Genomic DNA, 26,970 nt, shown 5'->3' on the forward strand with positions numbered 1-26,970 from the left:
CAGCCTGGTCTACAAGAGCTAGTTCCAGGACAGGCTCCAAAGCCACAGAGAAACCCTGTCTCGAAAAACCAAAAAAAAAAAAAAAAAAAAAAAAAAAAAAAAAAAAAAAAAAATCGACATAAGATCTATAACCACAGGCAGACTAATTGCTGTACTTTCTTTTTATTTACTGTGTTATTATCAGTGGATTATTCTAAATTAACAGATTCTTTTTAGGGTGAGCCTGTGACACACTTTGGTATCCGAAATTTTGTTTCTGTCCTTGGCCTGAGAACAGAAAGAATCAGAGCAGAGAAATTCTGGGCTCTCTTTTCAGGGAGGCACAACTTCCCTGCTTATCAGGGGAGGCGGGCTGCAGCTGGGACTCCAGTCACTTGTCTTAAAAGGCCACAGGTGGCTGTTATGGAACTGGCCTAGATGTCAGGCCAGCATCCTTGTGCTGAAGTAGGATTTTCCTGTACTGAACGACACAGAGGAATAAGCACAACTGTCTCCAAAAGTATTAAACTTACATTTCCTGTACTTTTGGAAAAATATCACTTGATTTTTTTTTTTAAATACAAGAATGCCAAAGACTAGCTGATATTTGAGAGACACAGTGTCTTTGAGCCACCACCTGGCTCCTGTCTTTGGAGAGCTCAGGAGTCCTAAGAGGATGCTTTATGCCAAGTCTGCCTGCTGGTAGCCTGGCATTCCAGCGAGTGTGAGATTGGAGCTTTTATGTCATGATCTGCTTCATGTTAAGTTCTTATTTGGGATGAATAGATGCAGGTCCACATTCCTGGAGGTTTCAGGTTCTGGGAAGTCCTGGGAACAATGAAAGAACTGTGGGGATGGGAAAGGGGCTGAGGATGCTCTCAAGCAGTGAGTAAGAGGAAGGTGTGTTGGTGCAGAAAGTGCTAGGTGCCTGTGTTAGTGTTCGTTTCTCTCCAGTTTTTTCCCCCTCATGACAGTGAGTTTATATGAATTTTCTAGGAGCTGCACGATTCTGCCTCCCAGGAGGTGACTGGACCAGTGTTTGCAGCTCATCAGTGGGTGAACATGACAGATGTGAGCGTGCAGATCAATGCCACACACGTAGTGAGTATGACAGAGGGCCCTGACCTTCTTACAGGGCCAGAGCACAGCCCATTGTTACTTACTGCTGACCTTCTGTGTCTTTGTTTTTGTTTTATGATCCCCGTTTCAGGCGAAGACGTGTAAACCTGCCCTGGGCTACAGTTTTGCGGCAGGCACAATTGACGGAGTTTCGGGCCTCAATATTACACAGGGTGAGAGGGAGGATGGAATGCGTGCTTCCAGGTTCGGAGGCGTCAGGCTTCTGTTTCCCAATGAAGCTTAACTGTGGTCAGTGTGTTTATGACTCCCGTGTCTGACTCAGGAGGCTTCAGGCTGGCCAAGTTTGGCTGTGATGTCTCGATCTCCCAGGGATAGGTGTCTTTTACCCCTTAGCTTTGTTAATGCAAATAGAAGCAGAAACAAATTCTCTTGGCACTTCAGTATATTGATGAACCTTGGTAATGCATTTAGTGTGTGTGTGTGTGGGGGGGGGTACGCGCGCGCGTGCGAGCGCGCGTGTATTTGAACTCAGATCTTTACCCTTTGGAAGCAAGGACTTCACTCACTGAACCATCTCCCTGGCCCCAGGTTATCCATTGCTTTAGGCAGTCATGATTTCCTTGTGATGGCAGTGTGCCAAGACTATAATGAAGAAAGTGAAAAAAACCCCAACAACAACCATGAGAATGAGAGAAAATGTTTTCAAATAATTTAAGGGAATTGTACAGAAAATATACTTTAGAAAACCTCCTCTAAGTCAACAGTAACAGTTACTACTGAGAAATAATTGACAAGCCATTTAAAGTACATCGGATGGATTTTAATATGTTGGCAGGCATACGCTCTTTCCATAGTCAACTTTGGAATTTCCATCACTCCAGCAGAAAATCTGAATATGTTAGTTGTCACATCTCTGCCACTATATAAGCAACAAATAAGCATCCCATCTTTACATTTTTCTTTAGATATTTCATATGAATGGAAACACACAATATCTAGATTTTTTGTTGCATCTTTTATGTAGCATTGTGCTTTTAAGGTACATGGAGATATAGCTGTGGAAGCATACCATTTTTTTTTTATGGCCAAATTAGTTCATGGTATCAATATACCAGATGTTACTTGCCAGTTTCTTAGTTGATGGATCTTGGGGTTGCTCCACTTTTTAAAAATACATTATGAATAATGAGGTCCTTAGTATATATGTCCAAGGGCTTGGGTGTGTCTGTGTTTGTTGTTTTCTTCTTGGGCGTGTATCTAGAGGAGAGCTTGCTGGTCATATACTAACTGTGTCTTAACATCTGAAGCCCTATCATACGAGCTCTAGAATAGCTATGTTGTTTTATGTCTGCACCCTCAATATAGCCATTCAGTTTTTCCACATCTTCATCAATACTTGTTATCTAGTGTGCTGATTCTAGTCAGCATGTGTGAGGAATGGTGTCTCTTATTGTATTTTAGATTGGCATATGCTTGATAATGTCATAGGTCTTTTTCTGTGATTATTGGCCATCATCTATAATTTTTGAGAAGTGTTTATTTATATATTCTTCCTTAAGTTTGGGTTTTCGATTGTAACTATTGAGTTATGAGGTTTTCTAAAATATATTTTTGTGTACAAACCCCTCATCAGATAAATTATTTGAAAAAAATCCCTACTTTGAGAGGTTGTCTTTGCAATTTTATGATTATATTTGTTGAGACAAAAATGTCTAGATCAGTTTCCTTTTTGTGACTAGTGGATTACTATCACACCCAAGAACCATGCATCGTCATTAAGGCTTACCCTGTAATTCCAAAAGTTTTACTATTTTCGTCTACATGCCAGACAGCTGGTATTACATGTTGAAGTCATCCTTGTTAATTTTTAAAATGAGAAAAAGATGATGCAGTTCACAAATATGTGGATTAGAAAACTGTCTTTGTTTATGACATAAATTAGTTAGGTTAATATAAACCAAACATTGAGATTATCACACAAAATGTATTCTATTATCTTTTATAAAAGTGACAATCTAATTAAGGGCTATTATTTTTTGACACGCAAAAAACACTTCTCTTTTTATTGCTCAAATTGTTGAAGCCATTGAGCGGTGACTTTAACAAAATATTTGATATGTCTAAAATGACTGTGTGTAATACTATCTAAATCATAGCATCCGCAGAGTGCTGGCATAGGGATCTTATTAATCATAACAATCCTAATAGGAACAACAGAAGGGGATCTATTTTGGGACACTATTCGGGACCAGCTCTTGGGCAAACCATCTGAAGAAATCATAGAATGCCATAAACCCAAGCCAATCCTACTTCACACTGGAGAGGTGAGGCATTTGGTTGTCATAATGGAGTCAGAATATTATGCTTTGTGGTGTCTGAGCTATAATAAGTGGTCAATATAATAATGGTCAGTTAATAAATGGTCAATGTATACTGACATGGAAGAGCTTATTTAGATATTCTTAAATAATTTATTATTATGATTACATATTTATTATTATCATGCATATGTAATATATGTGGGGGAATGTTTGCAAAGGGCAGAGGACACTTTTGTGCAGAACTCTTTTTGCACATGCGTCCTGAGGATCAAACTCAGAATTGTGTACCTAGCACTTTACTTGCAGAGTCTTCTCGGTCAGCCAGACCCCACATAAATGTTTAGTATTAAAATTTTATTTACATATACATTTATTTTCTTTGAATGTATAGGTGTACTTTTGTGTGTGTGTGTGTGTGTGTGTGTGTATGTATGTGGAGACAGTGGTAGCCTCAGATGCTTTTCCTCTGCACTATTTACCTTATGTATTGAGACACAGACTCTCACTGGGAACTGGGGTTCACCAATTAGGCTAGACTGGTTGACATGCAAGTCCCAGGGCTCCCCCTGTCTCCACCTTCCAGTGCTAAGATTCTAAGGACATGCCACACCACCATGCCTGTCTTTATGTGGATGTTGCAGATCTAACTCAATTCCTTCTGCTTATTTGTCAACATCAGTATTTAAAGTAAATTTTTGGTTGCTTTTCAAGACAGGATTTGTTTGTGTAGCCCTGGCTGTCCTGGAACTTACTCAAGAACTCAGTTCAGGCTGGCTTAAAATTCAGAGACCCACCTACCTCTTGTCTCCCAAGTGCTAGGATTAAAGGCATACACCACCACTGTCCAGCTAAAGTATTTTTCTTTTAACACTACTTCAGAATGTAATTTTTTAACATTTGCAGTGTTAAAAAATCATCCCACTATTCATAGGAGCATGTTGTTGGAGTGTTAAGTATTTATAAAGTAGACTCTTCCAGTATCCTATTAAAATTGTTAGGGTAGGAGAAAGAGGGAAGGAAGGGATGGAGAGACAGTTTCCACTAGTCAGAGTATGGAAAAGTATAGATTCTCTTGAAGGAACCTTGGAAGATAAAGCCAGACTTGGGAGTTCTCAACTTAAAACAATGCCAGGGTAAAAATAGAAATGATTGCAATAAACTATTACAGATGGTTTTCTATATCCATTAAGGAGGCCATCATTTACCCTGCACAGAATGAGGAGCCCACCAAAGCTCCTTCAAATGCTTTAGCACCCTGAACTTAGCAAGGAAGCCTTGCATTTGAGATTCACATGCTACAGCCAAAACAGAAACATGTACATGATGTATTTAATGTTACATCATAGCTAGAAATGAATCCTATGGATGTGGTGAAAAAACAAAATTAGCTTCAAACATGTGAAATTGTTTAATAAGACACTCGTATGACTGCTGGCAATGGAAAGGTTAATTTATACCTAATGTCATTTTCTTGTATTGGGTCTCAGCTGACGAAACCTCATCCTTGGCACCCAGATATTGTTGATGTTCAGATTGTGACTCTTGGGTCATTGGCCATAGCTGCTATCCCTGGGGAATTTACGTAAGTTCTTTATAAAGTGTTTCATACTAAACAAATGGATTTCTGTTGGGACTGATTCTTTTTAAAATCACTTATCTGTTGTTGTGTATTTGTGGGTGGGACACATAGGTCTTGACATACCTGTGGAGGTCAGAGGATAGATCACACAAGTAACCATATGGGTTCTGGAGACAGAACTTGGGTCACAAGCTTGGTGGCCAGGACCTTTACCTCCCGAGGCATCTCTTTGTCCCTGGGCCTAATTTATAGGGGAAGATAGTTCTCTGCTGATCTCTTGGACTATGTTTGGCAGCAGTGACAAATAATTTTTCCTCTTTTCGCGGGGCCTCTGAAGAATAAATCTGTCTATGCTGACTTCTCACCCATGAAAAAGATGGGGAAAGTGTGAAAAATCCACAAACTTGGCGTTCCAAGGGTAGAAGGGTGCAATAAATTGTGTTCGTACATGGACTTGAAACAATAGGAAAAGATTTGAACACATCAGTTTAGGTATTGGAAAGACTGAAGAATGTTCGGAGCCTGTATATTTTCCAATCTTTCTTATTTTCATTAGAGGAAGTTGTTGAAATAGTCCTTGAGTTTTCTTTTCACCTCTTTAAGGAATACATCAAGTTCTTACGTTCTACCCAGCACATTCTTTAATTCCCCATCATCATTATCTTTCGCTCAGAATATTTCAGTAACCTCCAATTTGGGTTCCTTTATGATTCCTCTGTAGTCCTTTCTCAATGCAGCAGTCTCCTGCATTTCTTTTAAAAAGTGGTTCTGATGCTGCGACCCTTTAACACAGTTTCTCATGCTGTGGTGACTGTACCATTGTTTTCTTTGATATTTCATATTTACTTCATAATTTTTGCTAATATTTTTTGGAGCTTGAGGTTTGCCAAGGGTGTCATGACCCACAGGTTGGGAACATTGCTTTAAACCAGGATTCCAGTATGCCACTCCTCTGTCCAAAACCTTCCAGTCCTTTCTCATCTATTCCAGGTAATCCTCGGATCATTCCGATTTCCTTCAGGTTCCCACACAGTCTGTGTCTCATGAAGCCCCCTGTCTTGGTATCTTTTGATTTTGCCTCTTGTTCGCCCTGCTTCGTCATGCTGCACCATTGTCAAGGTTTTTTGTATAGCTAGAACTACAAATACACTTGTTAGATTCACTAAGCATGTTCTGAACTCGGGGACTTTAAATTTCTGGTTCTTTCTGCATGAAACACATCCTCTCTGCTTAGTCTCATGGCCAAGTCTTTTAATTTTTTTAACTCCTCTGCTCGAATCTCGAATAGAGATGCCAATTCTATTCACACTACCTAAAATCATCTTTACCAGCAAGAACCCATTGCTGTCACTCTCCCTTCAGTGCGAGCACCAACATCAGCACCGTTACTACCTCCACCCCTCCCACCACCCCCTTCCATCGTTACTTGGCTTTATTATTCTCCCCTTATCTTCAGCTCACTTCCTCGGTGGTCACCTTCCATTCTTGGGATGTGATTTCCCTTCTATTAAATCATCAGCACGTAAAAGTGGTCCTGGTAAGCAGCAGATATTTAAGATGATATTGGAGGAATAAATATAAAAATGAAAAATTACCAACTTGTAGGTAGGGCCAACCATCAAACTTTCTCTCTGCCCAAGCTGTCACTTGTAGCATGCAACTAACCCATTGTGTCGAAACCATGAATAGGAAAGAATGTTGTCATTTTTTTTTTTAATGGCACCAGGGGAGGAGCTCTGGGCTTTGTTCCTGTCAGGAAAGTACTCCGTCATTGAGCTACACCCCAACCCTTGATGATCTTCCTCTCTCGGAAGATCATTGAGTTCATTTCCGTCTTTGGGGCAGTTGTGTTATGTTCTTTGAAGACAGGCCAGTCAAGGGAAAAAGCTAAGCCTTTCCACCCCCCTCCCACCATCAACTTCCTACATATTTTACTGCTGTGGGTGAACTAGGCTAAGTTTCTTGGCATTTACGAAAAGCCTTTCTGAATCGTTCCCACACATTCCAATGGGAGGATGTTTACATAACTCTGCTTTCTTGCCACAGAACCATGTCAGGACGAAGATTTCGAGAGGCAGTTAAAAAAGTAAGTTAAATAGGAACTACAATGCTACAATGCTTGCACATTTGTATTTGAAAAGGAAGAAATTCCCTATCGAATTATTCTTTCCTAAAATGGCTAAAGTTTGCAATTCTTGAAGGTCATGGATAGAGATAAATATGAAATGTCAGTAAGGTAATTATAAGCAAGTTAAAATATTTTATTGGAATTTACATTTTAATAACTAAAATTGTTAATACTTGCATGACATAAGTAGTAAATTATGTCTAGAGGTTGCTTAGAATCTCACGAATGGGCTAAATAAAACCCTTGCACTAGGAGAATTTTGTTTCTTCCCTATATTTTCTTGAGAGTCAGGATGTATTAAGAATAGTTGTAAAATGACAACCTAATAAATGTCTTGTCTTATTAGTTGGGTCTAATAACATTTCTGAATTATATATAGTATAAACTCAATATACTTTTGGGGCAATTACTCTTTAATAATAGGAGTCTACATCCACTGATATGATTATTAAGATTTTCATAGCACCATTGATTTGTCCAACTCTAATGGAGATTAGGTCCAATTTACAAAGTACTCTTTGACATCTCTCTCTTCCCTCGGTGGTCTTGGTCATTGGGAAGATTTTCCTTAAGAGGTATGTTTCCTCAAATATCATATGTACTCACTCATAAGTGGCTTTTAGATATAAAGAAAAGAAAACCAGCCTATTATTCACAAACCCAGAAAACCTAGACAACAATGAGGAGCCTAAGGGAGACTTACATGGATCTAAACTACATGGGAAGTAGAAAAGAACAAGATCTCCTCAGTAAATTGGGAGCATGGGGACCATGGGAGAGGGTTAAAAGGGAGGGGAGCAGAGAAAAATGTATAGCCAAATAAAATCAATAAAAAATGAAAAAAGAGGGGGCTGGAGAAATGGCTCAGCGGTTAAGAGCATTGCCTGCTCTTCCAAAGGTCCTGAGTTCAATTCCCGGCAACCACATGGTGGCTCACAACCATCTGGAATGAGGTCTGGTGCCCTCTTCTGGCCTGCAGACATACACACAGACAGAATATTGTATACATAATAAATAAATAAATATTTTTAAAAAAATGAAAAAAGAGATTTGTCTTCTGTTAATAACTCGTAGCAATGTGCACCTTATGTAGAGCTCAGATAACAGCCTTAAGAGGTATAAGTCTTCCACTTTTCCCTCCTAGGAGTTTGAATTGTATGGGATGAAGGATATGACTGTTGTTGTTTCGGGTCTATGCAATGTTTACACACATTACATCACTACGTATGAAGAATACCAGGTAAAGTAAAAAGTCTCATGGCTTTTTCTTTTTCATTGCACATTCTTTCTGGACTTCTGAGATTCTGAGAGATGACTTGGTTTTAGGTGAAGATTTGATGAGAATAAGCCAAAGATTATATTTGGTTTGGCACTCATCACTTTCAAATATATGTCAGCAGAATAGTCTCATTGAGTTCCACCTTCTCCTGGAACCTGCTTTGATGGGGGCATTGGAAAGAAACCTGCATTCTGACATGCAAATGACTACCCAGAATGCACTTGCTGTCTTACGCTTTGGTAAGGCCAATTATGAAACAATCTGCAGACTTACAGAATGTAGGACGAGGTAGGAAGAGGGCTCTAATATGATGGCCAAGTGATTGCAGAAGATACTGGAAGGGTGTCATGCTGAATACTGCTGTTTCTGTAATGATGAGGACCCTGCATACTGATGGCCTTCCTGTAGAGTCACCAAAGGCAGGGAGTTCATAATGAGATGCTGAGATGCATTTGGTTCTATTTCTTATCTCTGTGGTGAGGTAGAAGTCCTTCTACAGAGGGAACCATTAGCAGTCAACTTATCTAGGAGTTACTAAATAGAATCCTTTCTACCCTCATTTTCTTTCAGCCTGGGGAGATCACTAATATTGCAAAAACTTTAAATAGCCACGGGCACAAAAGGTGGGAGTCTGTATCATCTTTTAGAGTAAAAGAAATCGTGGTCTAAATGACATAAACAAAATATCCCATTGCCTTTACAATGACTAGGCACAGTCATTCACTTACGCTGGTTAGTGGAAAAGGCTTACATTCTGTTTTCACAAAAACACTGTGAGTATTTGCTGGTATTGGATTATGTGAGTGGTTCGGACATCTCTTTGCCGAAAATGCAATACTTCTATAAACAGATTGGTGTATACAAAATGTCTACACCTCTTCTTGTTTTTTCTGTAGGCTCAGCGGTATGAAGCAGCATCTACAATTTATGGACCACACACTCTGTCTGCATACATCCAGCTCTTCAGTGACCTTGCTAAAGCAATTGCTACGGTAATCAAATGTGTGTGTGTGTGTTTGTATGTCTATGATTATCTTCAGGAGAAGGAGGCACAGAATCAAGAAAGAAACCTTATATACATGTTATTTGACAAATTTTAAATTATATGCAGTTTTCTTTAGGGAAGAAAACTGAACTACTTGGTATCATTGAGAAAGTAATTCAAAGTTTAATGATAGCAATACTCAAGTTCAATCACTACCATTTAGTAATCACAGTCTTTTGCATATATATTTCATATGTGTATTCATATATAAAATGTATATTTATAAGATACTATGCATTTATATATCTTATAAACATGAAGCTATCTTTTGAAATAAGGAGATATTATTTTTCTCCATATTTCAGATGGTTAAAATTTCTTGAAGGTAGTAAGTGGCCATCTGTACTCTAACTGTAGCCAGTGTTCAGTTTCCAGATTCTCTACTCCCATTCAGAGAGTCGAGTAGGCCACACAGATACAGAATATTTGAGATGTTCATTTTCTTCATTATAACATCTCTGAAATTGAGATGTATCTTCCATTGAGAGGACTCTTACCCTTTTAACAAGTAGCATTTTAAATTTCTTGATAGTTCAAAATACTATAAATTGTTCTGATGAATGGATGCTTAGGTTTGTTGAACTCTAATATTGCCTTGGCATTCACATGTGTGTGTTTCTGAAATGTGTACAAGTGATTTAAAGATTCTTAGTATAAAAAAAGTCCCGTTAGGATACAGTTATTTATATAACTGCAGTTGTGGTACAATTAGTTGACAAGTAGAACAAAGAACTTAAAATAATAAACAGATCTGTATATAACACATGTAAATTTATAATTGTAAGTATATTACTTGCCTCATGATAGCCTTATAATAGTAAAAGCTGTGAAATTGCAGCATAGCAAGTACTATAAACCATTTAAAGAAAGAGTGTGAATGTACTGGATTGAAACAGAGGAGACCTACATGCTGTAGACAAACTACGACAATCTCATATACCTCTGACTTGAACTGCCTATTGTATTTGAAATTTTAATACAATCTTGGGACTTGAATATATTTTGATTACTCAATTTTTAAACCACAGTGCCCCTCTGAGTTTTAGACTTAGTCATTTGGACACTTGGTTCTTGGTCTATATTATGATCACTTAGTTTAAGACTGACTATATGATCTTGAGAACCAACTGAGTATATTCAATCCCATCTTCTTGCTTGTAGAGTAAGAGTGATCATACATCCCCCACTCTATGTATTGCTATAAAAATTAATAGTCCAATGTAACGGTTAAAAAACATCAAAGGATATTGAAAAAATGAGTTTATTGTTTTTGATGCCCCCATTTAAGTTGTGTAGATATATGTGTGCCTCCTTTAATAAGGATATTTCTTGAGATGTGATTGGGGGTAGGGAATTTTTTTTAACAAATGCTCTCTGTTTCAGGACACAGTAGCCAACATGAGCAGCGGTCCTGAGCCTCCATTCTTCGAGAACCTGATAGCTACACTTATCCCTAATATTGCAGATAGAGCACCGATAGGCAGACAGTTTGGGGAAGTCCTGCAGGCAGCAAAACCTGAATACAGAGTGGTAAGATTCATGGGGAATTCTACAGTGCTTTAGGAATTTGCTTCTGGAGGTAAAAGGAAGGGTGTTGCTTAACACTGTAACCTCCTTCTAGAGGTACCATATTACTGTTTCAGCAGTGATGATGTTGACGGCACCACAGGCAGGCTAGCTTCAGCAGTGATGATGCTGATGGCACCACAGGCTAGCTTCAGCAGTGATGATGCTGATGGCACCACAGGCTAGCTTCAGCAGTGATGATGCTGATGGCACCACAGGCTAGCTTCACAGTGATGATGCTGATGGCACCACAGGCTAGCTTCAGCAGTGATGATGCTGATGGCACCACAGGCTAGCTTCAGCAGTGATGATGCTGATGGCACCACAGGCTAGCTTCAGCAGTGATGATGTTGACATCTATTTCCATCTCTACAGAGGTTCTGCAAAAGTGAGCGGAATGGGAAACACTGCTTTTCCCCCTGGTGGTTAACTATATAAAATTGGTTTTCTAAAATGCAAATTATTCTTTTTATTAAATAGATGGTCAAAGAACTGTGCACAGGAGTTAGGCCAAGTTGTGTTTTTAGATCAAATGATGAAAAAGCATGCAGAAATGAGCTAGGATCCACACCACTATGTTTTAAGTTGATTATGTGTTTTCATCATCACTGAAAAATGTATTAATTCTGAAAGGTTATTTTTTGGTAATGAATTCCTTAGAAAATTCCACACTTATTATATAATCAGTAAATTAAATAAATTCACTTATTCATGAAGCATGATTAATAAAAACTCAGAGGTAGAAACTGGATTCAACCTAAAGGTCAGAAAAACAAAACAGCCAGCCACTAACTCTTACCTCTACGTCAGTACAAAATGGCAATTTTATTTTGGTTCATGATTTTAGAGGTTTCAACCATGTCACTTGGCTCCATTGCCCTGGGCTTCTGCCTAATGAGGTAGAAGGAAAGGTGTGATGGGATTATCTTCCCACTGCAGTGTCTGAGAAGTGTAGGGAAACACGAGGAAGGACCAGGGAGAAGATAGAGGCTTCAAAGCCATGCTCCAAGTGACCTGCTTTCTCTACCAGGTCACCCCCTTAATGATTCGTTCGGTACAAGTTCATAGTGAGTAAAAATGGACAAACCCACTGTGATGTTAGTGTCCTCGTACTTTTATCATCTCTGAACAGTTCTGATCCTTGGAGCCCCAGCCTTCAATACAGTGACCACTGTAGGAGGGAGGACACATCAATTTAAACCACAACAAATCTGGACTAGGATTTGTGACACTTGGTAGCCATGGCTTGTCTCTGATCTTCGGAGACAAGTATCCAGAGTTCTCCTGTTTATTTACTTATTTGTGTGTGTGTGTAAGAGTGTTTGCTACGCATGTGTGGGTACCCATAGATGAAAGAAGGCGGTGATGGCATCTGAATGCTAGAGGTATAGAGCCTGTCCTGTCACTAGCTCTTGTAGACCAGGCTGGTCTCGAACTCCCAGAGATCCGCCTGCCTCTGCCTCCCGAGTGCTGGGGTTAAAGGCGTGCGCCACCACTGCTCAGCATGGCCAATTTATTTTATTAAAGTTTTTAGTTTGCATAAGGAGTAAGGAGTTTCATCAGGGCATTTTCATCCATGTTTTCTTAGTTAGAGTTTCTATTGCTGTGTCAAAACACCATGACCAAAAGCAACTTGGAAAGGAAAGGGTTTATTTCATCTTATAGCTTGATGTCCATCATCCAGGGCAGTTAGAGCTGGAACCCGAGGCAGGAATTGATGCAGAGGACAGGGGCAGTACAACAGACGGTGGGCTAGCCCCTACCATATAAATCATTAATCAAGAAAATGCCCTACAGACTTGGTTACAAGCCAATCCTATGTAGGCATTTTCTTGATAAAGTTTCCTTTTCCTCAGATGGCCCTAGCTTGCATCAGGTTGAGAAAAACTAGCCAGGCCACTTGTATGTCACAGTATTTGGCTCCTATGCTTGGCTTTCCTGGTGCCTTGGTCCCTGTCTGTTTTCACTTCCTATATCTGTTTAAATCTAGAGAAAACAGGCAATGTTTGTTTACCAACCCCATTACCCTCTCTTCCCCTCTACCCCCACTTTAGGCATGCTCCCACCCCACCATAGTCCCCTTTCTACTCAAAGGCCATACATACTATATATTATATACTTTATACATAGTCATCTTCTTTGCATTTTTATATTGTTTTTAGTTAGTATGCAAAGAAGTGGGTTTAGTTCTTATATTTTCAAAATTATATCTATATATAGTGTCATATTTTTTTCTTATTTGTTCTTTCATTTCCTTCCCTTAAGTCTCCTCAAACTTGCTTTTTCTGATAAGAACTGGGATAAATCATGACCCTTGGCTTGTCTTGCCGATTTCCTGTTAGAGCTTGTAGATTTCCTCATTAGGCTAATATGTCTTTGCTACGTGCCTTGGGAATCATCTTCCAATGCCCAACCACAGTCTCAATCCCAACCAAGCTGATGCAACAAAATATTCATGCAATGGAACACCCAAGCCTGGTCTGGAGTGCATATTTCCAGCGCTAGGTGAGAAGAGTTTCTCTGTCCCCTGTCCACACCAGCAGTGGATGCTGCTGGGTTAGTTGACAGTAGTCAATCCAACAGGCACGAGAGAAAATCTCAATGTGGTCTTAAACTGTATTTCCCTGACAGCTACCGATGTTGAGTACTTGAAGGAAGTATCACTAGGACATTTGTCTTTCTTCCTTGCAGAACATCATGTTACATTCATTAGTCCATTTATTGATCAGATGATTGATTTTTAAGGATTTAATTTCTGGGATTCTTCTGTAGAATCTAGACAGGACTACATTATTAGATCTTGTGTTGACTAGAGTTAATTGTCAAACTTGAAAGAATTTAGAATCACCTGGGAGCTGGGCCTGGGTATATGCCTGCAGGAAATTATCTTGATTAATTGATGCTGGAAGACCCAGCTTTTCTTTCTCTGATTTTAACATATCTATTTATTTTTCTATTTTTAGGACTTAAAAATGTATGTTAGGAGAGGCTACTGTGGTATAATCCACAGTAAAATTTACCATTGAGGTTTATAGTTCTGGAAGTTTTTTTTAATTAATTAAATTTGCTTAAATTAATTAATTAAATTTGGCAATGTCACACATATATTCTGATTCCTCCCTCCCTCCCCTCTCTTACCTCCTTCTCACTCTTGTTGATACTCCCTCCTCCCTACAGGTCCTTTCTGATGTTCTTGTCTTTTCGTTTTGTTCTATGGGACCGCTGGGTTTAATCTGCACCATCTGTGTGACCATGGGTATGGAATTAGACAATGGGACCTGCTGGGCACACCAGTGGGTACACATGTGAAGATGACTGCCCATCACCTAGAATCCATAAATAGCCACTGGTTTAGAAAGGGTGGGTAGGGCCACAGAGAAACCTCCCGTTTCTTGATTGACTTTTGACAGGTCCAGTCTTGAGTGGGGCCAGGGCAGTTGCTGTGAGCCCATGATCGCCATGGCTGTGTCAAGGCCAGAAAACAGCTTTTCATAGCCCCCCTCCCTGTCTCCTGGCTCTTACATTCCTTCTACACATTGTTTTGCAATATTTTTTAAACCTTACTTGGAATGGTATAAATGGTCTCCTTAGGGCTGAGAACTCAACCAGCTATTTGATTTTCAGCACCTTGAGTAGGCAAGAATCTGCATTCACTGCTGTTCATTGTATAGAGAGACTTCTCTCATTAAAGCGAAGAGAAGCATTTGTTTATTTGTTTACATCGGTGTTTGGAAAGTAGTTTGAGGGTCAATCTTAACTGTAGGCAGAACCATTTTTTTTTTTTAGAAAGAAGATTCAGGTCTGTATAAAATGGAGAAATCTAGGGGTTGAGATGGTGACTCAGCAGTTAAGAGTGTGCACTCCTCTTCCAGGGGACAGGAGTGTGGCTCCCAGCACCCATGTCAGAGGCTTATAGCCAGCTGAAACTCCACTTCTAGAGGGATCTGAGGCATCTGGCCTCGGACAGCACCCACATTTGTGCAGACGTCTACAAATGGACATATATGTGCACATATAATTAAAACTGAAATAAATCTTTAAGAAAATGTAGAAAATGAGCTCAGTGCTTCCTTGACCTTTGAACCTTGACCTTGAGCCAGAACAAGCCCTTTCTCCCGTAAGTTGCTCCTGTCAGGGTATTTTATCATAGGAATAGGAAAAGAAGCTAAGAAAGATGAATAGTTGGCAAAGATTTAGGGCATCCTGTAAATACCCTTCATTCTGATGATGGCTTCTTCTGCTGGGCTGAAGAAATATTCTAATTTCATGCAATCCTATTTGTTAGTTCCAAATTATTCCCTGTGTTATCGGAGATCATTGTCAAAACTGTCTTTTCTCCAGTTAATGTTTTGACAGCTTTGTTAATGACTGCGTGGCTCTAACTGTGTGGTTAACTTCTGATTTCTCTGTGGTGTATGTGACTGCTGTTTCATGATAGGGCTCTGTAACAAAATTTGAAGTCATTTTAATGTGTTACCCCATTAAAAACTATAGCTCTGGATCTTTATTATATATGAATCTGCCAAAATAAAATTCTTTGGCTCCAATTTCCAACAAACTTAGAAGGGCATCACTTAATTAAATAGAACATGCATACAGGAATGTATATGGAATATATATCTCTATATCTATCTATCTATCTATCTATCTATCTATCTATCTATCTATCTATCTATCTATCTATCATCTATCTATCTGATGCTAGGATGTATAGGAGATAATGTTTCAAATCCGAATACAGCAAAGAGGCATGTATTAGATTTAATTAGGGTCATTTTTATTTGCAGGGAGAAGTGGTTGAAGTTACATTTGTAGGTGCTAACCCAAAGAATTCAGCAGAAAATCAGGTGAGCTTCATTGTCTCCCAAATTTAAATCCACTTTTAAAGCTTCCCTTCACTTTACAGGAGAATCGCACATATTCAAAAATATATCAGATCTTTCTTACTTTATTTTTGGAGGTGGGAAAATGTTCAGAAGGTACAGCTGGTGAGCAATTGAATGTGGAACACAGCACACAGGAAGACCATCCTGGACCCTTCAGAATGTCGTGTGTAGAACAATTCCTGAGAGACATTCTCATTTACACATTTAAATTTAGAACTAACTAAGTGTGTTATCATAGTGAAAGGGGCAAAAAAAGATAAGGAGGTGATTTCCCCTCCTTTTAGGGTCCTTTCTGACCCCTCCAGCATTGCTACTTCAGTCTTCTGTCTTGGAATGATCGCACACTGGTACATGACCTAAGTGTTCTGTTTCATGTGCTTTACATTGGCTGGTTTCCTGTTGACACAACTGAATGTTTAACATGGAAAAATTACATAAGAAATAACATACCTGATGTAAAAACAAACAGCACAAAAATTAATAAAGTAGGACATGGAAGTACCTCTTCCCACAAATCTGTTTTTTAGAGTTAATTACTGTTAAAAATTTGTTACCAAACATGTCCTGTTTTTTCCCTTTGGTAATATATATATATATATATATATATATATATATATATATATATATGATAAACCACATATACACATACATAACATGCCTAGAAATAAATGACTGTTGTCTTCTGCAGTTTCCATAGAGTAATCTTGTATCCAAATGAACAACAGCGATATAGGTTCTGACTCCAAGCGTCTAATCAAACTAGACGTAGTGACTCACAGTTGAAATCCCAGTATATGGGAAGTAGAGGCTAGATAACCAAGAGTTGTATGCCAGCCTGACCTATACAACAAGGCTTTGTCTCAAAAACTAAAGAAAACTGGTTTGATAAAGTGACTCAGTTTGTAAAGAAGTTTGTCGCCAATGCCGAGGAACCTGAGTTCAGTCACAGCATCCCACAGGGAGGAAGGAGAGAACTGACTTCAACATGTGTGTTGTGGCATTCATACATTCTTTGTGCTACATGCTCAATGACATAAATTAACAAAAATTTAAAAATACTAACCAATTAAAAGAAGGGAGCAACCAATACCACAAACTCCCAACAAAATCTATAGAAATTTTTGGAGGAAAGTGGACCCACAAAAGTGGGTTTTAGGTCACTTTTCTACCCTGACTGTGGATACAGCCGTTATATTGAGTCATACTTCCTACGGTCCAAAATCACTTGTAATCCAAAGCACCTTCCAGCCAAATGAGCTGTGTCCTTTCGGTCTATTCAAACGCCATTGCTCCATGATAGAATTGTGGCAATATGATGCGATCACAATAAGTTTTGGGAGAGATATTCCAATGTTTGGACAGTCAGTGTGCACCTGTGGTCAAGTTCCTCCAGAACATTTGCACAGTCAGAACATTCCTTTCTGAAGATATCAAAATGCTATATGATGCTTGACATCCTCAGAGCACTCATCTCATGAGTGCTGTGAGGACAGGATGCTAACAGCATCATGATGGTACTCCTCAGAGCCCTCTCTGGAAAGGTGCACAGCAATCTCTAGTGCTCTTCATTACCTGCAATCATATTGTTACTATCCCTAATTGCTGAACATTGTTGTCTCAAAATATTAAGCTAGATGATTTATATATACTGCTACATGCATTTAATTAATCCTCTCTACTATGCAGTAGCTTGTTTTATTGTCCTTACTTTGTATATAAATAAACTCATTGGCAAAGAGATTACTTTTTAATAAATATGTACCTGTAAGAGATTATGATAAAGAAGTTTTGTCCTGATATTTTGAGCACCTAGACATGTTTTACAAGCTATATTCTAGTCCTAGTTATTAGGGACCATCATACTTCCTACTCCATCTAAGGCCCCCACAACACCACTGTGCCCTCAATGTGCAGAAACAGCCCTTCCTTATTAAATGTTATGTATCAGTTGAAAAGTTAGATTACTGTTTTAAACAATGACATGTCCAAAACAAAAATAAATCCTCTGTTTATTAAAGTTACCTGGAGGTTTGTAAATGGCAGGTATACAGGCTTGTGAAGAGTAAAGATGAAGTAGATACAACTCCTGTTTGTGTGTGTGTGTTCAGGTCGATGTGGACACATATGTGCTGGGTGCAGAGACGTGGAGGTCAAAGCCCAACATTGCATATGTTCCTCATTTGCTCTCTATCTTTATTTTATTCTATTTTATTTGAGAAAGTGCCCCTCACTGAACTTAGAGCCTTAAGGTGACTAGCCTGGGAGCTTCAGGGCTCTCTCCACCTCCCAGTACTGCGATTCTAAGCATATCAACATGCACATGTGGGTTCTGGGCATTCAACTCGGGTCCTCATGCTTCTACAGCAAGCACTTTCCCGACCGACCCATCTTCACAGATTTTTGAGCCCTATCTTTCAGGGAGGCAGTGGACAAACCTTGATGGTAATAGAGATATATGGCCATTTTATTGATTACCTTGTCATATCATCCAAACCTTTGCTTTATTTGAAGCTGTATTCTTGGTCTGAGACAAATTGCTCTGTTATAGTTATCTCTCAGTGCAGAAATACACTCTGCCTATGATATGGTTTCTAGGCATCTATTATTACAGTGTAGAAGTGTCTTTAGCACCCCAGGACAGGGACAATGTATGCATTTTTTTCAACTTTTTGACTTAGGAAGGCATGGTAAATAATAATTCAGTTACCTGGAGGCAGAGAGAGCGAGAGAGAGGAAGATGCCCCATTTCTTCTCCTCAATCATGGAGTGACTGGAGAGGCTTGCCCTCTTGATGTTGATTTATGTCTTTTTATTTTTTTTAAATATTTATTTATTTATTTATTTATTTATTTATTTAGCATTCAATGTACTGCTGGCAAGGAAGGCACCAGGTCTCATCACAGATGGTTGTGAGCCACCATGTGGTTGCTGGGAATTGAACTCAGGACCTCTGGAAGAGCAGCCAGTGCTCTTACCCTCTGAGCCATCTCTCCAGCCCCCGATTTATGTCTTTTTAAAATCTCATTTCACTTTAAATTTCTGCTCAGCCCTAACTTCCAAATTTGCTGTGAATACCATAATTATGTTTCCTCAAAATTTCTAAATTTTTGTGCTTTTCTTTTTTTAAAAAAGAGGTAAAGTGTTATTCTGAAGACATTGCATAAAAGAGTGTGCCCAGGAATTTGGGTAAATCCTGATGCATGTGCACAGCAGACATTGGTGGGTTGGTGTGTAGCGAAGGGAGCCAGAGCAGACCGCATCTCTCTGTGACTGTGTTGTGCTTGATAAACGGTGTTAATTGTATTTCAGACCCATGAAACCTTCCTCACTGTGGAGAAATATGAGGACTCTATAGCCGACTGGCAGATAATGTATAATGATGCCTCCTGGGAGACGAGGTAAGCATGTCTACGTGTTATTTGTCCGTGATGCCTTGAAAACAGTTGCTTCAAAATGCAGGAAGGACAAACTGAAAGACTTCTTAATACATGACATGATATTAATGATATTAAATTTCTAAGGCTCCTTCTGGCCACATTTTTTTTTTAATTAGGCTCCATTTGAACTCTATTGACAAGGAGCAGCCAGCATAGTGTTGGCTTCTTAAGGATTAAGTACAATGAGATGTTTAGGATTAAGTACAAACGTACATCTTTTGGCTTTTATTTTAGTGTTGTTGGGGTGGAATCTAGAGCCTAGCACACACTGGGAAAGCGCAATATCCCTGAGCTCTGACCCTCTCTAGCTTGCACTGATTTTGTTTTTTCCCATGGTCACAGGAATTTTTTGAAAAACTAGTCAGCCCTCTTGTAAATTGGTTGAAAAATATCCTAGGTGAAAGAGCTGGCATGATTTGGTAGAGCTCATTGCAGAGGTCCCGCACCTGCTTGGTTAGGTTTATTCTTAGATGTTTTATATTTTTTGAGGCTATTGTGAATAGGAGTGTGTCTGTGATCTCCTTTTCAAGGTGTTTATTGTTGGTGTATAGAAAAGCTTTAGATTTTTGTAAGCTGATTTTGCATACTGCTATTTTGTTGAAATTATTGATGGTTCCCAGATTGTTTCTGGTGAAAATTTCAGATCTCTTACATATAATATCATTTCGTCTGCAAAGAAAAATAATTTGACTTCTTCTTTTCAAATTTATATCTCTTTTATTTCCCTCTCTTGCCTTATTGCTCTAGCGAGTGGTTAGAACATGATTTTGGAAAGGAGTGGAAATAGTGGACAGCCCTGTCTCATTCCTGATTTCAGTGGCATTGGTTCAAGTTTTTCTCCGTTTAGGATGATGTTGGCTGTGGGTTGGGGACAGATTGGATGTGGCTGACTGGACTGGGATGGGGAATTGAATGTGGGACTCTTGGTCGATCTCAGGACTGGGGAGGATGTTCAAAGAGTGAACCAGCAAGGTCCTGGCATAAGTTGTACACAGCAGGCTGGGTCTGCAGGTTGAAGGTTGAAGTCATCTGGTAAGATGGGGACCTGGGCTGTTGCGCAGAATGAAAATCAAACATTTTAAAGAGCAATGTTGTATTTTTTGTTTCTTATTTTCTTGTTTTCTGTTAACAGGCTTTATTGGCACAAGGGGCTACTGGGTCTGAGCAATGCAACAATTGAATGGTATATTCCAGATACTGCACAGCCTGGAATCTACAGAATACGATATTTTGGACACAACCGGAAGCAAGAACTTCTAAAGCCTGCTGTCATACTTGCATTTGAAGGCATTTCTTCTCCTTTCGAAGTTGTAGCTACTTAGTGAAATGTTGACAGATCTTGAAAAACAGCTTTTCTCTGTGTACATTATAGAGTGATTTCACACGAATGTGAACTATCAGTTTGATTTTTTTTTTTGTGGTTGTCCCTGCTTGGGGGACAGATAGTTTATTGCTGGTGAGACAGATATGCATGTTTATGTGTTTGTATGATTATGCATACGCATGCTTACAGGGAAGGGAGAGAAGGGGGCAGAGAGAAAGAATGAATGAATGGTTATTAGTGAATGAGAGAATATGTATGAGAGAAGTTGTCTGGTAATCATGCTTCTTGTGGTCTTCATACTAAAGCATGATTTTACTTGAGGCTTTGAGGTTGCTTAAGAGATAATTCCCTTTAATATGAAATCTCAGCAATACAATGATAGTATCTGAAGATATGTGAACAATGTTTAACCTATTATTTATACACTTTTTGAATGAGAATTCTAGAGAACTTTCTAGAAATCCTCTAGATTGATACTTGATTTTCCAGAGAGGTATAACGAGGTCTAATTCACTTTAGGTTAGAATAAGATTATTATATATTTTCCCCTACTTGCATTTACAAAGTATCATGTAAACTTACTACAAATATATGAGCCCGGCTAAAATACACCCAGAAAAATTGCATGCCAGATTTTTCTGCATTCGAATGAGCTTAGTTCTTTCAATCAATCACTTTGGGATGGGTCTGCCTGGCTCAGGGTTATTGTTCATGTTCAGATCATTTCTGGGATTGCCTCCAGAGTATGTGGATGTTACTTACAGTGCTTTGATTATGCCTTGAATTCCTCAAAGTGTCCTTATGCTGCTAGATCATGTCTAGTCTTCCCAAGAATTACTAGAAATGGTTTTTAAATGTTTCACCAGTCAAATGTACCTCAAACTATAAAGCTTTGCCTTGGATGTAGATCTTAAGACAAAAATATTAACGCTGGAAATACAGTCATCAAAGGGGAAATTTAAAAGACATTTATCTGTTCTCTTAGCAACTACTCACTCACTCAGGGTTCTTTTGAATTATGGAATAGTAATTTAAACATACATATCCAGTGTTGTACTCATTCATGTCATATTGAAATGATTGTGTACATTAATCCTCTGAAGAATAAAATAGTCAACCAGAAATATAAGTTCTGGAGGGATCTTTGACAATCACAAATTTTCAAATCATCTATTAGATGTCTTCTATGCTAATTATTATGATTTGGGAAGAAAGAGGCCCAAATAATTTTTAAATATTAGTCTGAAAGTAATGTTTTAGTGCTTATGATATAGTCTAAGCTATGAGATAGGACAATCTAATATGAATTGAAAGTTTTAGTTGCATTTTAAAATTACCTAAGTTAGTAAAGTCAAGTCATATTATTGCAGGTAGGTAAAGAAGTAAGCATTTTAAGAGAAAATCAATCTTCATTTCAAAAGTAAGCTTATTTTAAAAACAGAAATGGTAAGGCAGACCTGCACTTTTTTCCCCTATGGTTTATGTACTTAAGCATAGTAGACAAAACCAAAACGAACCTAGAGCATGGTTTGCTGACTTTGGTTTCCAGTGTTTCTATGGAGGATGACTGCTGAAGAATGAGCTAATCAGGATTTTCAAGGTTTGTGTAAATATCTGTTCTGATGAGAACACCCTACTAAGTGTAAATATTCAAGGACTTAACACATTTTGAGAATAGTTTATCTTAAAATAAAAAATTATAGCAGAACCCATGATGCGATTGAAAATGTATTTCCTATGGCCCAGAACAATACAAAGTTGTATTTCCCATCACCATTCCCCCAATGAAACTTTCCTCAAAAAGTCTGCCTAGGAATCCCTCCTTATCATTGGTAACTATGCCATAGTGACCATTGTATCATGTATCTGCGTGCCCAGTCCTGCATGGAAATAAACCACAGAAACATAGTTCCTCAGTAGACTTATTCTCTTCCAGCCAGTATGCTTCTAGTTTTTGCAGTCTATAAAAAAAAAAGACAAACCATGACCAGGTCCCTACATTATATAACCCCTGTTACCTGGGCATCAAGGAACCCCATCAGGTAACTGATCTGATCAGTTCATCTAAAGCCACAGACCCTGTTTGTGTCTCTGTCTGTAAATAACTTCATGGAGCCAAAATGCATGGAAGAAGCTCTGGAAAAGGATGTGGGAAGTGGTGGTTGGGTTGGCGAGAGCACTGTTTTGGAGGAGAGTCTGTTTGTCCAACTGTCTGTATTTCACTTGTTGTGCCTTGCCTACTCTGATTTCAAGGATACTGTGATTCCTTTAGAGTGCATAAAACAATTTCTTTTCCACATCTATATTTTATGCATTCTGTAAAAGTTATTATTCTGTAAAATTGTCAGTATTCAAGAGAATATTTAATAATAAATTAAGAACTATACTTGGAAAAAGTGTTTGGGAAAAGTATTTTGTAATGAGAGGTAGTGTGGACACTTGGAAGAAAGATGGAAGAAGGCTGTGGTTATGTTATTCAAGGTCGGAGTGAGTAGTATCTATAAGCTTCGTAGATAGATAGTCACTCAAACTGAATATACCCACTCCCAGTTCCCTCCCAACCTCTGAAGGTCTGATGCTAATAACGTGTGTATAGCAGGCACTTTGTGAACTTTTTGGACAACTGAGATGTTTTCTTGGCAGGTGACTAGTTATAAAGTTATGAGCTGATTCTGAATAGCAAGACCAAGAATAAATTTACTGTTGAACACCCTTTGTCAACCTGCTGTCTTATATTTCTCATCTAGCATAAGCAAGCCTATTGCTTTTCCATGGTATTAAAATGTGGGTTTTATTTTTAAACATAAATTACCATCATTAGATGATTTCTTCATAACCATGGTTCTCAAGCATTCATTCTTTCTTGCTTATTTAAACTGGATTTTGGAATCTTTAACTGATAAAATTTCAGGGAAGGAAACAGACAGATACTGTCCCACACAAAGAGTTACGATGCATCCAGTTGTAAGTAACAAGATATTTCTGATTAAGAGTGGTCCAGATGGTAAGCAACCTCACATGGGACTAACTCTTGAAGTGACTGATTCAGGTGTGTTCTAGCTCCTCAGTGACATCACTGATACTCTTCTCAGCATGTTGATATGAATTCTTTGGCTTACCCTCTCGGTCAAAAGATTGCTTTGTACAGATGCATGCCAAAGTAAAGGGGGAAGGGAGATTCCACTTTGAATCTTATTTTGGAAGGTGGAAACTAGTAAGAATACAAGAAAAATCCCCATTATATTTTCTTCTCCAGAAATGAGCCATGTGATTGATAGTCACAGCTTCAGGGAGGCTTGAAAAGAGACTATTAGATGTTTTCTCCTTTGAGAAATGAGGGCAAATCCTAATAGCAAGAATGAAGAGATGGAGAATGAAGCTTTTTAAAGTTCATAAAAAAGACAGATTCTTTTGTAATTTTGGAGATTTACTTCTTGATCCATGATGTATGCCTGGCACTCAGCTGTACATAGCTCATTTTAAAATGATACTTTCATCTTTTTGGAAAGGGGACCTGTGACTTAGGGAAGTGAGTATGGAAAGCCATACATCAGCTTTTGACATTACCGTATAACATTTTTTTTTCATGTATGGCCACATCTATAGCTTACTAACATAAGAAGTGATGATACCTAAAGCCCCACCCTATTTTCTCTTTGAAATAATGACAATGAGTTTTATCCTAAAATATATTTTAGAAAAGCCATGAGAACCACCGTCCTCAAGAAGAACTGATAGTTGCATGGAAAATGTGTGTATTTCTTTAGCAAGTTTGTATTTAACATTTGTGTACTTTGTGGTTGATATTTAATCTTTAAGATAAAAAATGATGAGGCCACAGAGCTGTTCTCTTTATTAGTGAACTTGAAGTTTAAAGGACAAAGCAGACAGGTCAACAGACACTATGAACAACATGGACCCTAATACTAGAGTAGTCCATAGTACTGGAGACGACAACTCAGTATAGCTTAGGGAAATATCCTGGTAGGTTTCCTGGGAAATGACCTCTTAGTAAGACCTAAAGTACATGAAGAAATTAGTCAGAAGGAAGGGGACATTGTGTATGTGCTTGTGACCAGGCCCAGTATTGTATATAAGCAACGTGTTCCCATGGATGTTCACAGATGTTATAGACATATAACCCACTGACCAGATTCCCTTCCTTACAGATGTAAAAGTAACAAGATACCAAGAACTTGGGCAGCCATCAACCATAATGATGGAGCTTTGTGTTAAAGACAACAATGATACAGAAAATACTTGGGGCCCTAAGAGTTTGGAATTGTCAAACAATCCAAACTTGTCGTTTAATTCAGCACTTGGGTCATTTAATTCAAAGTGATGAAAAAATGAGTTCTCACAATAACATTTCGCCATTACAAGAGCTGGAACTTGAACTTCAATTAATATGTGTAGTAAAGTTCCAGGAAAGCTGTCAATTAGGTATTTTCTTCTCTGGATCATGGCCAGACAAATATCAACTTCTCTGGCCAGTACAACTATCAACTTATTTCTGTAAGTTGATAAATTAGAGGGTAAATTTTTCTAGCTGTTTTGTGGAAAATGATTTGACACTGGCTAGTTGTATGCCAAGTTGATACAAGCTGGAATCATCAGAGAGCAGGAGGTCTCAGATGGGAAAATGTCTTTGTAGGATAGCCTGTAGGGCATTTTCTTAATCAGTAATTAATTAATTAATTAATTAATTAATGGGGTTCAGCCCATTATGGATGGTGCCACCCCGGGGCTGGTGGTCTTGAGTCCTACAAGAAAGCAGGCTGAGCAAGCCATGGGGACCAAGCCAGTGAGCAGCTCCTCTCCATGGCCTCTGCATCAGCCCCTGCCTCCAGATTTCTGCCGTTTGTATTCATTCCCTGATTTCCTTCAATGATGGACTATATTATAGAACTCTAAGTCTCATAAACCCTTCCCTCCCCAAGTTGCTTTTGGTTTTGGTATTTTATCATAGCAATAGTAACCCTAACTAGGACAGAAGTTGGTAGCAGGACCATGGGGGTATTGTTGTGACAGACCTTACCATGTTTTGGGGAAGATTGGGGAAGAACCTCGGAACTTTAGGCTAGTTCGCTGAGTGCTAAGAGCTCAGTGGGCTGTTCTTTAGAAACTTGAATGATAAGAACATTGAGAGCAGTGTTGATAACGGAGGCCTGTTTTGTGAAGTTTCCGAGGGAAGCAAAGACTCTACCAGAACTTATATGTGAAGAATTTGTCGTGTCTGGTCAGCTGGGGCTAAGTAAGCAGCTGAGATCAAGAAGAGGCCAAAACCACTGGAGGAAAATCTTTATTTTGCTGGGATAATGAATGTTGGTCAGCTAGGACTGAAGAATCAGCTGTGATTAAGAGAGGGCCAGCACTGTTGAGGTGGAATCTTCTGGAAATCTTGAGTTAGCACACAGAAGCTATATTCTAGAGATGGCGATGGTTGTACCTTGTGCTGGCAGCCCAGCTTGTTAGTGTAAGTCACCCAGTTGGTACCAGTTTTGAAGGCATGACAGGGTCATGGGGAAGATGAGGCTTGGTACTATGAGGCAGGGCTGGAGTCTCTGAGGAGAGCCCAGTAGAGGTGATGGGTGACAGTGTAGTTCAGTTGCAGCAAGAGACCCCCGTATTTTGGAGATGACAGTGGCACTACTACCAAGGACAGCAGCAGCAATGGAGTGGAACTGGCCTGAACTTAGGAAGCGATCTGTGTGGGCTGCAACATGTGGAGTCAGGAAAAAGGACCCAGGGCCTTTGGAGGAGACTAGGAGATTATGAGTATATTCAAGATGTTGGACATTAAGTTATTTATGCAGTTGGAGCTCTGTTCTACCGTTCCCTGCTTCTTCCTTCTTGAAATAAGAAAGTATTTTCCTTATTTTTTATTTTCTAGGTGCCTACAGTTGGTAGACTTTGCATTTTTTTTACAAAAGAGACTGAACCTTTAAAGTGTTTGAATTTGTACAACTGTGAAACTAAGTTAGCAAAACGTTTTATATTGTGATGTCGATGTTAACATGTGATCTTGGGAATGAACAAAAAAAGAAAGGTTGTGGCTTAATAGTCTTGTGTTTGTGTGTCAAGTTGACGAGTGACCAGTTGTGCTGGCTAGTTTTATGTCACGTTCACACAAGCTGGAGTCATTAGAAAGGAGGGAGCCTCAAATGAGAAAATGTGTCTGTAGAGTCAGGCTGTAGGCAAGTCTGTAGGGAGTTTTCTTAATTAGCGATTGATGTGGGAGAGCCCAGTCCACTGTGGGGATACTGCCCCTGGGCTTGTGGTTCTGGGTTCTGTTAGAAAGCAGGCTGAGCAAGTCATGAAGAGCAAGTCAGTAAGCAGAACCTCT

At 39.0% G+C, this 26,970-nt stretch overlaps 1 protein-coding gene across 2 annotated transcripts in view; it reads left to right on the top strand.

Moving 5' to 3' along the window:
* Asah2 (N-acylsphingosine amidohydrolase 2) overlaps positions 1-20,622 on the top strand; it is a 58,357-nt gene extending 37,735 nt beyond the window's left edge. The window contains exons 10-20 of one of the 2 annotated variants that reach the window (XM_057779284.1): positions 976-1,080; positions 1,190-1,271; positions 3,268-3,383; positions 4,868-4,962; positions 7,006-7,045; positions 8,232-8,327; positions 9,263-9,358; positions 10,795-10,941; positions 15,765-15,824; positions 19,173-19,261; positions 20,433-20,622. In XM_057779284.1, coding sequence (XP_057635267.1) covers positions 976-1,080; positions 1,190-1,271; positions 3,268-3,383; positions 4,868-4,962; positions 7,006-7,045; positions 8,232-8,327; positions 9,263-9,358; positions 10,795-10,941; positions 15,765-15,824; positions 19,173-19,261; positions 20,433-20,622 — 1,116 coding nt within the window. The remainder of the gene's footprint in view (positions 1-975; positions 1,081-1,189; positions 1,272-3,267; positions 3,384-4,867; positions 4,963-7,005; positions 7,046-8,231; positions 8,328-9,262; positions 9,359-10,794; positions 10,942-15,764; positions 15,825-19,172; positions 19,262-20,432) is intronic. The other variant, XM_057779285.1, reaches the window with a different exon arrangement.
* Positions 20,623-26,970: the final 6,348 nt, after the last annotated feature.

The sequence above is a fragment of the Chionomys nivalis genome, chromosome 8, assembly GCF_950005125.1.
Source record: "Chionomys nivalis chromosome 8, mChiNiv1.1, whole genome shotgun sequence".
Classification (NCBI taxonomy): Eukaryota; Metazoa; Chordata; class Mammalia; order Rodentia; family Cricetidae; genus Chionomys; species Chionomys nivalis.